Source organism: Oryctolagus cuniculus, chromosome 6 (assembly GCF_964237555.1).
Source record: "Oryctolagus cuniculus chromosome 6, mOryCun1.1, whole genome shotgun sequence".
NCBI classification, from domain to species: domain Eukaryota; kingdom Metazoa; phylum Chordata; class Mammalia; order Lagomorpha; family Leporidae; genus Oryctolagus; species Oryctolagus cuniculus.
In genome coordinates this window covers 46147945-46162594 of record NC_091437.1, presented here as the reverse complement: position 1 = coordinate 46162594, position 14650 = coordinate 46147945, and the positions used below count along the sequence as shown (strand labels likewise).

General features: G+C 40.7%; 2 protein-coding genes across 6 annotated transcripts in view; both read right to left on the bottom strand.

The window, feature by feature from the left end:
• Positions 1 to 14650, bottom strand: part of UBLCP1 (ubiquitin like domain containing CTD phosphatase 1) — a 69496-nt gene that overhangs the window by 15052 nt on the left and 39794 nt on the right. For 2 of the 5 annotated variants that reach the window (XR_011389882.1, XM_002710346.5), the window contains exons 1-5: positions 5734 to 7313; positions 2305 to 2501; positions 1442 to 1533; positions 971 to 1056; positions 776 to 891 (exon numbers count right to left, since the gene is read on the bottom strand). Coding sequence is in view for 4 of the 5 variants with exons in the window: in XM_002710346.5 (XP_002710392.1) it covers positions 776 to 891; positions 971 to 1056; positions 1442 to 1533; positions 2305 to 2458 (448 nt within the window). In the remaining variant the exon portion in view is untranslated. Of the gene's footprint in view, positions 1 to 775; positions 892 to 970; positions 1057 to 1441; positions 1534 to 2304; positions 2502 to 5733; positions 7314 to 14650 lie in introns of those variants that run through there. The other 3 variants (XM_070076388.1, XM_017341231.3, XM_070076389.1) reach the window with 3 other exon arrangements.
• LOC138850205 (uncharacterized) overlaps positions 5846 to 14650 on the bottom strand; it is a 50062-nt gene continuing 41257 nt past the window's right edge. The window contains exon 2 of the mRNA XM_070076390.1: positions 5846 to 10122. The gene's annotated coding sequence lies outside the window, so the exon portion shown is untranslated. The remainder of the gene's footprint in view (positions 10123 to 14650) is intronic.

The following is a 14650-nucleotide window of genomic DNA, read 5'->3' as shown; positions in this document are numbered from 1 at the left end:
TTCTCAAAGTGTAATACTGGAAATTCAGGCTTATACTGTAAACTATAAATTTTTTTTCTCATCTAATCTCTGAAGTGTAGGTGCTGTTTTATGATAAACTATATGCATACACCACAGTAGTTTGTCATTTACCGTGCAGATATTAACACATTTCACCAAAATGAAAGGATCACTTAATAATTAAATTTTAAATTGAACTGTACATTAACTTATAATATAAATGTAAAGTTTAGAATTAAGACAAATTATAATATCAATTTATTGCCAGTATCAGACATGAGAATTTTTAAATTCAAGAATTAACTCAACATAAACAGAAAACCAAGGATAAAATATCAGAAATTATTTTTAAAATATTAAATTTTATTTAATATTCAATATGTTTAAAATATTTCTCATAAAAGTTTAAATGTTAACCAACAGGAAATGATTTGATTGAATTATGGTGCATCCGCAAGCTAGGATATTATATGGTTAAATGTACATATGTTTAATTCACAACAAATATTTTATGACTAAAAAGACATTAACTCTATTACTAAAAAAGAAAAAGGAGATACAAACTCATTCTAAAAGACATACATCAAAACAATAAAGAGCAGTCATCTTTGGGTCCCAGTTTATAGATGCCTTCTTTTTTTTGCTTATCTGCAACGATTCATTTGTAATGGTAAGAAAACTTTTCAAGTATTTCATGAGTTGCTGGGAAATGGAAATAAAATTTTAAAACTTGTTATAGATAACAGAAGATGAAATGCAAGATTAACTGACTTACCAAATAATGTGTAATCAACATCTAGTACCAAAAGCTTTTTCCCTTCCCTAGGAGGATTCAAAATTTCCACTTTGTACTCTTTCACTCTGCGAGAAATTTTTAGGAGGTTTTCTTCCCTGATGAAAAAAATGAAGTGAGATGAAACATTCACTTTTTCTCACGGACAATCAACCTCTTCTAAAGTGAAATGCTTACCTATTTTCTACTTCAACAACTTCATCTTCAATATCAAAATCGTTAACAACATCATCATTGTCAGGGGGTGGACCCAAGACATCTTCCTATCAAGATAGAAAAAAGTTCTTGTTTTACCACATTATCTTTAATATACAGAATATATGCATAACAATACTGAGTGAGGTACGATTCGAATTCAAGTGTCTTGCAAGCACACACTGTGTGAAAATTTCCACAATTAATAACTCATTATATATGTCCCCTGGACAGATTTACCATGTTAAATTTGACCACGTGAGCTACTACCATACTTACAGCTAACTATATACTAAAGTTTCCCAGTACTCATTTTCAGCTGAGTTAATACCATAATCACTGTGAAGCTTTTATTTTTCACTGACAACTTTATAAAAATCAAAACTACGATACAACAGTGTACTATAAATCATATCTTTAAAGGGACAAATGGTAACAAAAGTAAACATTTACCAAGCTCTCCTCACGAGTTCCCATCATCATGATTTTAGTATTTGGTTTCAGTTTGAGAGCTCCAAGCTTAACATCATTTTCTGCAGGTTTGCCTACAATACAAGCAAATGACTGTTTTCTCACTAAAGTTCAGGTGCTGGTTTCACTATTCCATTATACAAAACCCTAACGTTAAAAGGTCTGGTACAGATGCCATAACCGTTCTTTTTCTGTTGTTGTTGAACTGTCCATATCCAAGACACCAATAAACTGCAACTAATTCAAGGACTGTTTTTCCCCCCTTTCCATCTTAGAACACAACCTTTACTCAACAAAATAAACTAATAGTTTATTTTATCGTTCAAGATGAAGAAAACTGTTCTCCAGGAAGCTTTGAGAATTGAATGCCCAAGACAAAAGTGTAGATTTACGGTTACTCAAAACTCACCCTTCAAAGATGCAACAAATGCATACACTATAAAAGTCCCTTTTAAAAGCTAGATGTAAACACTGTCTATAATTTTTAAATATCACTTTTACTTTTGAACTGGGAAAGATAATTTGGGAAGAACACAAAACGCAATCTATAATGAAAACACTGTGCTAAAAAGTAAATGTCAGAAAATAAATGACAGTTTCATCAGGGATATCCATGCCAAAGGTTTAACAAGCAAACACAAAGTGTCAGAGGAATCAACAATAATCTTAATAGCGAGAGTATTTTGAAGTAACCTTTAACGTTCTAACTTTTACCACTAAAGCAATTTTAGGAGACTAACCCTACCAAAGAAATCTCCAAAGGAAAAGACAAGAGAACAACTGAAAACAGCAAACAGAAAATCCATAAATATCAATGCAAAAATTTGAAGTGGTGAGAGAATTACCTTTAACTTTGAGTCCCAGCAACTTCTGGCGTTCTGGCAGCACCCCTGTAAGGGTCTTGAGAAACTGCTTGAGGTCCAGCACAGTATCATCTTCTGAAAGCGTAGTCACGGAATATTCCTGTCCACCCCATTTCACAATGATAGGAAGAGCCATTCTGGAAGCATATGAGTTAGCACCTTTCCTTCAGGAGAAATACCTAGAAGGAAATGCATATGCAAATGAGTAAGATAAAACAGATAAACAGAATCAAACCTGTAACTTTAGTTTTATAAAAACATGCAGTTTAAGCCCTGTTTTACAATTTGATGGTGGAGAAACATGATTTTTGTCCTTACAAAGTTAAAAGTTACCCACTTTCCAATTTTTGGCCTACAAGGTATTACTACTTCCCAAGGTTTTATCAGATTCTCCATTATTCCACTAGAAAGGAGCAATAATGAGCTACATATCCCACCTATTTTATTTAATTACATCTATGCTAACAGCAAGATCCTTCATGATGACCAGCCAGCAGGTTGAACATTTGAAAAGTAGTGTAGTAGGGTCACTAAAAGCCAGGCTACCTGGGTTCAGATCTCAGCTTTTTCCCATACTAGCTATTTAATCATGGGAAGCTAGCTTGATCCTTAGTGTCTGCATTTCCTCATATGTAAAAGAGATGATACTACTACTTACCTCTTAGGATTCCTATGAGGATTAATTTGGTTAATATTTGTAAGTCATACAGTGTTGCGCACACAGTATTACATATGTATTAGTAAAATTAAGTTGAAAGCTGAAAGCTTATTATGTTCCAGGTACTATGCTAAACAAACAACAATCAGCCAGTATTTGATACTTTATGACCTGGACAGTTTTTACACAGACAATCTCATTAACAAAGTGGTTTGATAAGAGTGCTCCCTCTTTCACAATTAAAGAAACAGAAGTTTTGAAAAGCTAGGTAATCTACTCATGGACTCAGTTCTTCTAACTAAACCTCTTTTCTTCTCCTACACAACTGTCTCTCAAACTGGACCTACAAGAATCAAGGTATCAAAGATCAGTAAATACAAAACCCACAAGCACAAATCTAGGCAAAAAGATTATATGGCAACTGCTACTCTCATCAGCAATCAAATGCTGAGCATCTTCCCCCCACAGCTTTCACTTTTCACTCACTCTTCTGCCCCTCTCCCCCACGTCAGAGAACTGCATTTTCCAATCTTAAAGTATTAGCATTCTCAAATGCTTTCATTTATTTGATGAAACATTTGCCTGTACTCTTCATGCAACTATCATGACCAACTGCAAGAGAAGGCAAAGTTTGAGTTTCAGTTTGCAAAAATAATTTGACAACAAAGTATCTAACATGGCCATTATTATTCATAACTACTCTTATGTTTGCAACCTGTTCTACTGAAAACTTTAACCAAAGTGTGGTACTTTAGGGCAGTGTGTTCCATTTTAGACAGAACTGGCTCCAACAAATATTAATGCTCTTCAATAAAAAGCCAAATAGATTTTTGAGTCAAACTTAAATAAGACTTAAAACAATATCTGTTTGAAAAAGGTGGAAATCAAAATGATAATTTACAAGCTTTATGAAAGCAACCAACACTAACTGAAATGGGCAGAGTTAAGAATTTGGAATTCAGGTAATCTTGATCATTTCTTGTGTCAACTAGTCGTTTTCAAAGTATGGACCCTGGACGATCCAAAAGCATCATCTTTACTGGGCAAGCTGTTAGAAATGTAATCGGTGGTGAAGGCACCTGGCAATTTGTGTTTTAAACAAGCCCCACCCCCGTCTCTGATTCATGCTAAAAATTGAGAGCCACTGCTCTGGGCTCTTCAATGTTCTCAGCCTTAAAAAAGAAAATGTGCCAGATGGAGTAGGTCTTTGTGCTTTATAAAGCAGCACCCAAACATTATAAAGCACCTGTGCCATACATGGGGATTCCCAGTTGGCAAATGTACTAAAGGATCAAGCGTTAAAAAAAAATCTCAAAAATTTAAATGCATAAGTACTTAAGGCTGTTTTTAAAAAGTTGCTGATGGAGCCAGTGCTGTGGCCTCGCGGGTAAGGCTGCCGCCTGCAGTGCCTGGCATCCCATGTGGGTACCGGTTCAAATCCCGGCTGCTCCACTTCTGATCCAGCTCTCTGCTATGGCCTGGGAAAGCAGTGGAAGATGGCCCAAAGCCTTGGGTCTCTGCAATAGTGTAGAAGACCCAGAAGAAGCTCCTGGCTTCATATCGTCGCAGCTCTGGCCATTGCAGCCACTGGGGAGTGGAGGACCTCTTTCTCTCTGCCCCTGCCTCTCTGCAACTCTGCTTTTCAAATAAATAAATCTTTAAAAAAAATTTTTTTTAAAAGTTGCTGAACCTCAACTGGTTCCTCACTGTTTCTGGGATCATTCACATCAACGGCACAGCAGGATATAAATGCATGAGCTGTTTTATTTTCATATTTAAACTTCTTTCCCAAGCAATCTTACTTTGTATCATTTCAGACTCCATTGAAATTTATAAACTGAAAAACGACTGCAGTAAGGACGGCAATCAAACCCCAAAAAAGCATGCAAACTAGAGTTGAGTGCAGTTGTTCCGGCTGCAGTTCCTATGCCTAACATACAGTGTTGCCTTGACCTAGTCAGCTCCTGAATTGTACCCAGTTTTCTCAACCACAAGACCCGGCTATTAATATTTACTGGACAGTAACAGTGTCAAAGTGTGAAATAAGACGTGTGACAGCACTTTGTCAATTGTCCGCAACGATGCAAATGGTGATGGTGAGAAAACAGCATGCTAAACCACTTAACTGAATTATCTCATCCGATCCTCGAAAGCCTGAACTGAACAACTACTGTTACACACTTTGGAAACCTGAAAGAGAAGTTAACGTGCCCAAGACCACACTACGAAAAAGTAGCAAAGGCGGAAATTGGAAAGTAAAGCGGAAGGGGTGGGGTTAACTTCATCGCCCAGAAGAGGTTAACTGTGAGGAACTGTCCACTCCCAGCCAGAGCAGGACAACTGTAGCAACTGCGAAGTGGTGCAGAGGACAGAGCTGGGCGAAGTGATTGGCACGGGACAGCATCACAGGGCCGGCACGGGCTCCAGGACCAAGAGGGCCGGGATGCCTTCCACAAGCAGGGTCAGGGGAGAGACGGCCGTGCTCCACAAGCAAGAGAAATGACGCTAAGGGCACAAAGCCTACGAGAACGCAGGGGAGCCCCGAAACAGGCCAGAAAGCCTGAAGTGAAGACGGCCTCGGCCACCAGCGGGCCGGAGCCAGGGGCCTGGGGGTGGGACTACGGCAGACACGGCCTCCAACACGCCGATGAGAGCCGCGGTGCAGGCCACGCCGATGAACCGCAAAGCCGGAACCACCCAGCCCCAATGGCGTCACCGCCGGCAGCGGGTCGGGGTGCCCTGCATCCCCTCACCTGGAGCGGAACCAGCGGCAGCAGACGTAGGGACCGTCCGCAGCGGAACCGAAGGCAACCGGAAGTAGAGGGCGGGACCGGAACCGGCTGAGGAAGCGGAAGTGGGTGGTTTGAGACGGAAATGCGATGTTGACAGAAGGGTTCTTTTCCGTGTTTTTCATCCTGTCCACTCTAGCGTTCTGTACATGTACAAGGCGACGAGGAAGCTAGGCCTTTCCGAGACAGACCTTTCTGCAGACACCCAAGATGCCTGCGTGGGCGCCGGTTTGTGCTGGCTCTGCGCATGCGCGCACCAGTGGGCGCCCAGCTGAGTGGGCGCGGCGGACCGCTCCTTTCTTGTTTGGGCGGAGTCGGAACTGGGTGGGGAAGGTGGTTTAGCTTGTCCAGGTGTGCTGAGATCTTCACGGGACCGGGGACCAGGACTCCTGTCGCTGTATCATGTTCCGAACGAGCAGACCAGGTTGCCCAAAGGACCACCAACAGTAGTAATTAGAAGGGTTTAGAATTTTACGCAATCCAAGGGGAAAGTGGTGCGTCAGGAAAAGAAAAGGACAAGCCTGAGTGACTCAGAACCAAGGATGCACATCTCATTTGACAGCTGTGATCGAGATGACGGTAGGGCCTTGTATCCTGTCTCCACCCACCCACAATTACCTCCGTGCCCTCATCCCTCCAAAGGCAAGCAGAGACGAAGACCGAAGCTAACAAAGGAATTCCAGATTTTAAAGGAAAGTCAGATCAGTCCTCATCTGGTCCATACAGCGAACTCCCTACTGGCATTATTTACTGTTACGAAGAGAGGAGGAAAAGCCATTGCCCACTGGACTAGTGTGTACACAGCCAAGCAAAACTTGAATTTTGAAAAGGAAAGGAAACCCTGATTGTGATATTGTCCTCGACTGTGCCCTTGTCCCTAAATTACTGTATGTTTCCTTCTACTTGACAGTGATGTAACTGATTCATGTTTGTTTCTTGGCAGTGATGGAAAGGAAGCAAAGAGCCAAGTTTTGTGTCTTAATAGTTCTCCTTCCCTCCCTCGTTGGATAATTTCTCACTGTACTAGTAATGCAATTATACCTGCCAATTTAAAAAATTCAAGCATCTTGCTAAAAAAAATAAGAAAATCCCAAATTAAAAATATTTGTATATTAGTAGTCAAACCAAAATGAAAGAGAAAACAAAAAACCACCAAGAAATCCAGATTTTCAGTCCAATCTCTTCCTTGCTTTGTTCACTTGCCAACCAGCTGCTTGACCACTTTGTTTTTGCTGTTGTGATAAAAGTAGCTTGTTTTGTTAATCACCAACCGCCAGCTAAAGCATTTTTTAAGCTTCACTAATTTCAACATATGTAGCACTCTTCCTAGGGAGGTTCTTGTTTTTAATGGTAGGATAACCATGTTGCATGGGGTTTAAAGAGTTAGGTGTTACTGGAGTGTAGAGAATTTTAACAATTGCCAAAGTGTGACACAATTGCATTTCTCAGAGAATTCGTGTTAACAAAGTATTTTGAATAAACAGTTCATGTAAAAGAGGATTTTTAATAGAAAACTTTTATTTAATAAATAAAAATTTCAAAAATACAACTTTTGGATTATAGCAGTTCTTCCCCCCCATAACCACCCTCCCACCTGCAAATCATCCAATCTCCTACACCCTCTCCCATCCCATTCTTCATTAAGATTCATTTTTAATTAGCTTTATATACAGAAGATCAACTCTATACTGAGGAAAGATTTCAACAGTTTGCACCCAGACACACAAAGTATAAAGTACTGTTTGAAGACAAGTTTTACCTTAGTACAACACATTAAGGACGGAGGTCCTACATGGGGAGTAAGTGCACAGTGACTCCTGTTGTTGATTTAACAATTGACAATCTCATTTATGACATCAGTGATCACCCGAGGCTCTTGTCTTGAGCTGCCAAGGCTATGGAAGCCTCTTGAGTTCACAAACTCCGACATTATTTAGACAGGGCCATTAGCAAAGTGGAAGTTCTCTCCTCCCTTCAGAGAAAGGTACCTCCTTCTTTGATGGCCTCTTCTTTCCACTGGGATCTCACTGACAGAAATCATTCATGTAGGCCATTTTTTGCCAGAGTGTCTTGGCTTTCCATGCCTGAAATGCTCTCAGGGGCTTTTTAGCCAGATCTGAATGCCTTAAGGGCTGATTCTGAGGCCAGAGCGCTGTTTAGGGCATTTGTCATTCTATGAGTCATAACAGAGGATTTAAAGTTATCTTTGTCAGGGCCCCTGCAGTGGCGCAGTGGGTTAACGCCCTGGCCTAAAGCGCCGGCATCCCATATGGACACCACTTCTAGTCCTGGCTGCTCCTCTTCCTATCCAGCATCCAGCATCTCTGCTCTGGCCTGGGATAGCAGTAGAGGATGGCCCAAGTGCTTGGGCCCCTGCACCTGCATGGGAGACCCAGAGGAGGCTCCTGGCTCCTAGCTTCGGATCGTCACAGCTCCAGCCGTTGCAGACATCTGGGGAGTAAACCAGCGGATGGAAGACCTCTCTCTCTGTCTCTACCTCTCTCTATAACTCCTTCAAGTAAATAAAAAAATAAATCTTTTAAAAAAAGATGTTTGCTTCATTGTAATAAACTTAAGATTCATACATAATTTTTTTATAATACACATTTTCTAAGAACTTTTTGAAGACCTGTAATACACTTGTCATTGACTTGTGCATCTCTGCAGTAGCTAAAAATGCTGGAGATGCCTGAGGCATAGATAGTTGGTCAGGTCTAAGAGACTAAAAGAAATATAGAACCAATTTCACAAAATCAGGTGACAAACTGCTGCTATATACAATTATGTTTTGTTTGAAAGACAAAAAGACATTGCTAATCCTATGTCAAAAATCTATCACTATCTGGCTTTTTTCCCATTTACCCCAGACCCGTCTATTCCCTTTTTCTCTCAGGATATTTTTTCTCCTAGAACAATAACCTTCTCTTCCCCAGATCACATCTATTTTCTTCATACAGCATTCCCTCTCCTCCCAAATGGAAGGCAGTCTTTTTCTTTCTCTTTTAAAATTTAGTTCACTACAGCACTTTCTTCTAATACCTACTCCCTTGCCTTTTCATTGCCTGCAATCAAGGAGCTAAAAATGGCTAGAATCTGCCCCATAGGACAGATTCTACAGGCTCTTAACTAAGGCTGGCAAGTTATTAGTGTTATCTTCAGCTTGCTTTTCCAAAATAGCTATTTAAAACCTCTCCCCTCTTCAGCCCTCAGACCACCCAATTTACATGCTTGCTCTCTAGGCAGATGATATTGTCTCATATTTTGGCAATTCCTGTTCAAACCGTGCAATCTACAAAGCAATCTATATCTGCACTCATCCTCACTTCTCTTGTTTCTGTTTCAATTAAGGCAGCTGCCTTCTACCTGAAACCAAAACTTATACATTTTGTCCTGGCTCCTTGGGAAGCTTCTCTTAAGTCTACTATCCCCATCCCTTTCTTTTGCTCTTGTATTTTATTCCCTTTGGTAATAAACACGCTATGGTATCTTAATATCTAGCTACTACCCTTTCTTCTCACAGATGGATTTTTTATCAGTAAGCAGACTAGTGAAGCTTAATGGACCCAGTGTTTCTCCTTCCCTCTCCCTCTTCTGGAATTTTGCTGGACGGAGGACTTTCTGGGCAGGGAACTCATGAAATTCCTCTTAGGGCTTTATCAAGGCAGTGTTATTAGACTTAATAATACCTCCTGGCACTGGGCTGGCAAGATTCCCCCAAGATATCACCAGGGGAGGGCTGGGATTCACCTACAAGTTTATTGGGCATGTGCTGGGCATTTGACATGCATATGCTATGCTGCTTCCAAGGCAGACTTCTATATTTCTTCCTTCATTCAATGACACGAACTTCCCATTTTCCCCATGTTGGTCTGATCTAACATTCCACCCTCGAGAAGTAACCCATAAATCTTATGGGAGTAGCATGAGTAAAGGTATGTGTTTTGTAGCTTCTTTGAGCTGACATATGGGAATAAAGCTGTGAATGGGTATTCTCTTACCATCTGTCCTATAGCATTTGGAGGTGACCTGGGAAGATTGTCCTGCACAGTCCAGAGGACTGGTCACATCATCCAACAGGATAGTCTGGAAGCCCTGCCTCATGACAAACACACATGGGTATTTTAAAGTATTATTATTCGTTAAGATTTTATTTATCTATTTGAGAGGTAGAGTTATAGACAGAGAGAGGAAGAGGAAAGACAGAAAAGTCTTCCATCTGCTGGTTCACTCACCAAATGGCCACAATAGCCAGAGCTGAGCCAATCTGAAGCGAAGAGCCAGGAGCTTCTTCCAGATTTCCCACACCGGTACAGTGGTGCAAGCACTTGGACCATCCTCTACCGTTTGTCCAGGCTACAGCAGAGAGCTGGATCAGAAGAGGAGCAACTGGGAGTAGAACCAGCACCCTTATGGGATGCTGGCACCACAGGCAGAGGCTTAGCCCACTATACCACAGTGCTAACTAAAGTATTAGTTACAGTTGTCAGAATTTGACACAATCTGTAATTGTTGCTTTCTTGGCGATACTATTTAGTGGCAGCCTCATCCACCATATTGTACATTTTATAAGGAAACAGAGCATGTCTAATTTATTCACCAATATATTTTCAAAGCCTAGAATTATGCTGGTTAAAGTAGCAGTTCAATAAGTATATGCAGAATGAAGGAATAATGACTATTAAATAATAACAAAGTACATACTATGCATGGAGTAATACCGTTCAGTGAATGATTACAATTTTTATGACTATAGACATCCAGGAAAGTTCTGAAATTCACACTAAAATTTTAGCAGATCATAGCACCATAGGATGTATTCAGTAAATATCACATACACACACACAGTTTATAAGTGATTTTTTTTTTTGCACAGGCAGAATGGATAGTGAGAGAGAGAGACAGAGAGAAAGGTCTTCCTTTTTGCTGTTGGTTCACCCTCCAATGGCTGCCACGGCTGGCGCGCTGCGGCCGGCGCACCACGTTGATCCAATGGCAGGAGCCAAGTGCTTCTCCTGGTCTCCCATGGGGTGCAGGGCCCAAGCACTTGGGCCATCCTCCACTGCACTCCCTGGCCACAGCAGAGAGCTGGCCTGGAAGAGGGGCAACCGGGACAGAATCCGGCGCCCCGACCGGGACTAGAACCCGGTGTGCCGGCGCTGCTAGGTGGAGGATTAGCCTAGTGAGCCGTGGCGCTGGCCATGTGATCTCTTAAACTTGATTTTAAAATAATTGTATCCTACACATCTGGGGATTTATGTTAAGATATTTCATCTTATTGAAACATACTGTTTTGGTAGGCCTTCTCTGATATTCAGCTGGCAGGGAAATGGAGATGGCACCTTCAAACTGCCTGGTTGAAGAGGAAACCCATGTTCGCCAGTAGGCCTCCTTTGACAACCTAGGTTTGGGGCAAACACACCTCATTCCTGTTGGGCAGCAGTGGGAGATTAGGATCCCCTCTAGGCCTCCACTGATATTGTCCTGGTTGGGAGGGAGAGAGGTGCCCCATAAGTGCTTCTCACTAACTCTTGCAGGGATTGGGGCACCTCAGAACTGAGCAAGGGTGCAAATCGAGGCTTCCTCTTCAGCTACTACTGACAGGAGGGAGTGGATCACCGGTGTTTCTGTGGTATTGGGTTGGATTAAGGCGGTGTGCCAGGGGTTGTCAAGTATACTCAGGTTGAATGATTAACTATGAGGACTCATAGACTCAGCATTAACATACAGTTCACCAACATTTTATGAAAGTGAAAGGTTAAAACAAAACCTGCAGAGGAAAAAGCCCCTACAGAGTGAAGTCCACAGGAAATCAGGCACATGATTGCGTCCTCTCCCGGGAATCACACAGGATTCACATCATTTTTTCAAAAGTGAACTGTGGCAACAGGTATGAAGTGTATTCACCAGGGAAGCTCATTACAGACACAACGCCCATGGTAGTCTTTGGTGGGGAGGTGAGGGTTTAGCATATAGGTACTCAATGCTTAACATACTAAAATTCAAGGCTCCCAGAAGGAAGGCAGATGTGTAGCATAAGCCACATTATTTATAACCAGGCTAGGCACAATAAGTGCCTATAAAAGTTTCATCTGCGTAGGAACCGTAGGAAGTTCCCAGATGCCAGACAATGGATAGCCTTACAAACAGGCTTTCTAAGAAGAGTGGGCTCATGCATCCTAGGTTAAATTTTCTGCACAGGTGGTTATTAATTAAATATTCTCTGTCTTGCTTGTTTTCTGGTCCCTTGTCTACAAAGAGCAGGCTTTAGGGGTAAGAGATTAGTTTTGTTTCAGCCTATTGGCATTTCCAGATTGTTCACAACTCTAGCACCCAGTTTGGGCTATATTATGAAGCAAAAAAGTGAATCTAGGGAATTAGCTGCCATGTTTTTCAAATTAACTAGCCAGTGTGTCTTTTCAGATTATCCTTCTTATTTGTGTTCCAGTAAGTATTTCAAAAAGGTTGTGAAGGGGCTGGTGGTGTAGCACAGCAGGTTAAGCCACCGCTTGGGACACCCACAACACATCTGGGAGTGTCTGGCTGAAGTTCTGGTTATCCCCCCACTCCCATACCCTGATCCAGCTTCTTGCTAAGGCAGCAAATGATGGTTCAAGTACTTGGATCCCTGTCACCCTCCTGGAAGACCCAGATGAAGTTCCTGGCTCCTGGCTTTGCCCCGGCTCAGCCCAACTGTAGTGGGTTTTTGGGGAGTAAAACAGCAAATGGAAAATTTCTCTCTCTGTCCCTCTTACTCTGTCAGTCTGCCTTTCAAATAAATAAAAAGAAATATTTTCATTAAAAGTTTGTGGAATTGGCTGGCGCCGCGGCTCAATAGGCTAAACCTCCGCCTAATGGTGCCGGCACACCGGGTTCTAGTCCCGGTTGGGGTGCCAGATTCTGTCCCGGTTGCCCCTCTTCCAGGCCAGCTCTCTGCTGTGGCCAGGGAGTGCAGTGGAGGATGGCCCAAGTGCTTGGGCCCTGCACCCCATGGGAGACCAGGAAAAGCACCTGGTTCCTGCCACCGGATCAGCACGGTGCGCCAGCCGCAGCGCGCTGGCCGCGGTGGCCATTGGAGGGTGAACCAACGGCAAAAGGAAGACCTTTCTCTCTGTCTCTCTCTCACTGTCCACTCTGCCTGTCAAAAAAAAAAAAAAAGTTTCTGGCATTGAAATTATAAGATACATTTATTTTGGTGTGGAAAAACTTCGAAATCCATGCTTAGTTTTTTCATAATATGCATTTTCCATGATCTTTTTGAAGGTCCTTCATATATATTGTTCAGGGTTTTTAGCTGTACTTAGAGAAGAAGTGGGGAGAAGTGTGACTACTGTCTTTTGTCCCAGTTTTGCGAGTCTCTGTATACTTTTATAATTTGAAAAAAAGCCATTTTTAATTTTTATTTTGAAAACAAAATGTGAATATGATATAGCACACTTAAATATAGGATCCAAAAAGTACCAACAGGAGGGAAAAACAATCTTGAATTAACTCTACTTATTGTAATAGTAAAGTGCACTTCCCTAGTTATAAAAATAATATGCACTTATTTTAAAAATTGATTCTACTTTTCTTTGACCCAAGTTAATACATTCTTTTTCTTTATTTAGCAGATGAAATGAAAATTTCAAAGTTATTAAATATTGCAGGGTGATAGAAGATCTATATTCATTTAATTTCACCATAATTGTATAAGGAAAATGCAAAAAGTAAAAATTTTCCTGTAGTTGAAGTTCAGAAGTAGAAGGGCTTCCCTTAGATGGCCCTGTAAGCAGTTTCCCATACACAATGATAATAGGAAGAGTAAAACTGTTGTTTCCTGTTTATATCCATAATCATGTGCATGAGAGATAGAATCTTCTTAATTATGGGAGCAATAATTACAAAGAGCCCCACCTGAAATGCTAGATTAATGAAACTATTTCTGAGATGAAAATTTTAGCATAATATATTGCCACCTAATCAACATTCAGTTTGAAATCTTAAGGACATCAAATTATTACTATGTTGCAATATTTCACATTATGAGAGCAATTTCATTTATTTGTTTTTCATATCCACAGTGACTCATAAGTGGATAAATATCTCCCATGCTTTAAGAGATATTAATGAAATGTCTAGACAATTAACAACCTAAATATTTACAACATGGCAAAGCAAGCAGTGATCAGCAGTAAGCCATCGCTAACGAATAGGCTACCCTTCTTTATTCCTTACACTTCCAGTCTTCAGGAGATATTTCTTTAGCAATGTGTTTATTTCCAATGAGCATTAGACAGGTTCTACAATCAGTATTTGCCTAAAATTATCCTCCTGACCTGGAAGGACTCAATGTGCCCTCACCTCAATTCCCTTGATTATAAAAATGAGGCTATTTAATAACAATAAGACTTGAAAATCTATATTAAATGTTTTAGTAGTTTGCAAGCAAGTCTGTATGGACCTAGGTTACATTTTGATATATTTTCCATCAATCTTCCACTTATAAAGTGAGAAATATGAGAATTATGTAGTACATTGGTCATTCAAATGGAAAATTCACATTCTTCCTCTTTATTGACAGCTATTATTACTTCTCTGATGTCTAAACTTTCTCTCCTAAAATTTCCATAGCTGTATTACTTGTGCTGAAATAAACATCATGGAAAATTTACAAGTAGTATTTAGAATTTTATTGATAATAATAATAAGGTAAGATTTTTGTCAATAATATGTAAGTACTACTTCAAGTGGTTTGTTTTGAATTATTATTTCTAGTTTTAAACAATGGAAATGTAATTAGGCTAGCTTGAGCCCAAAAACTGGAAGTAAGGATGGGGAGAAGTAGTAGAAAGAGTACTTGACACAGGACATTTGCTAAATGTTGGTGTACAAGACAAGGTTC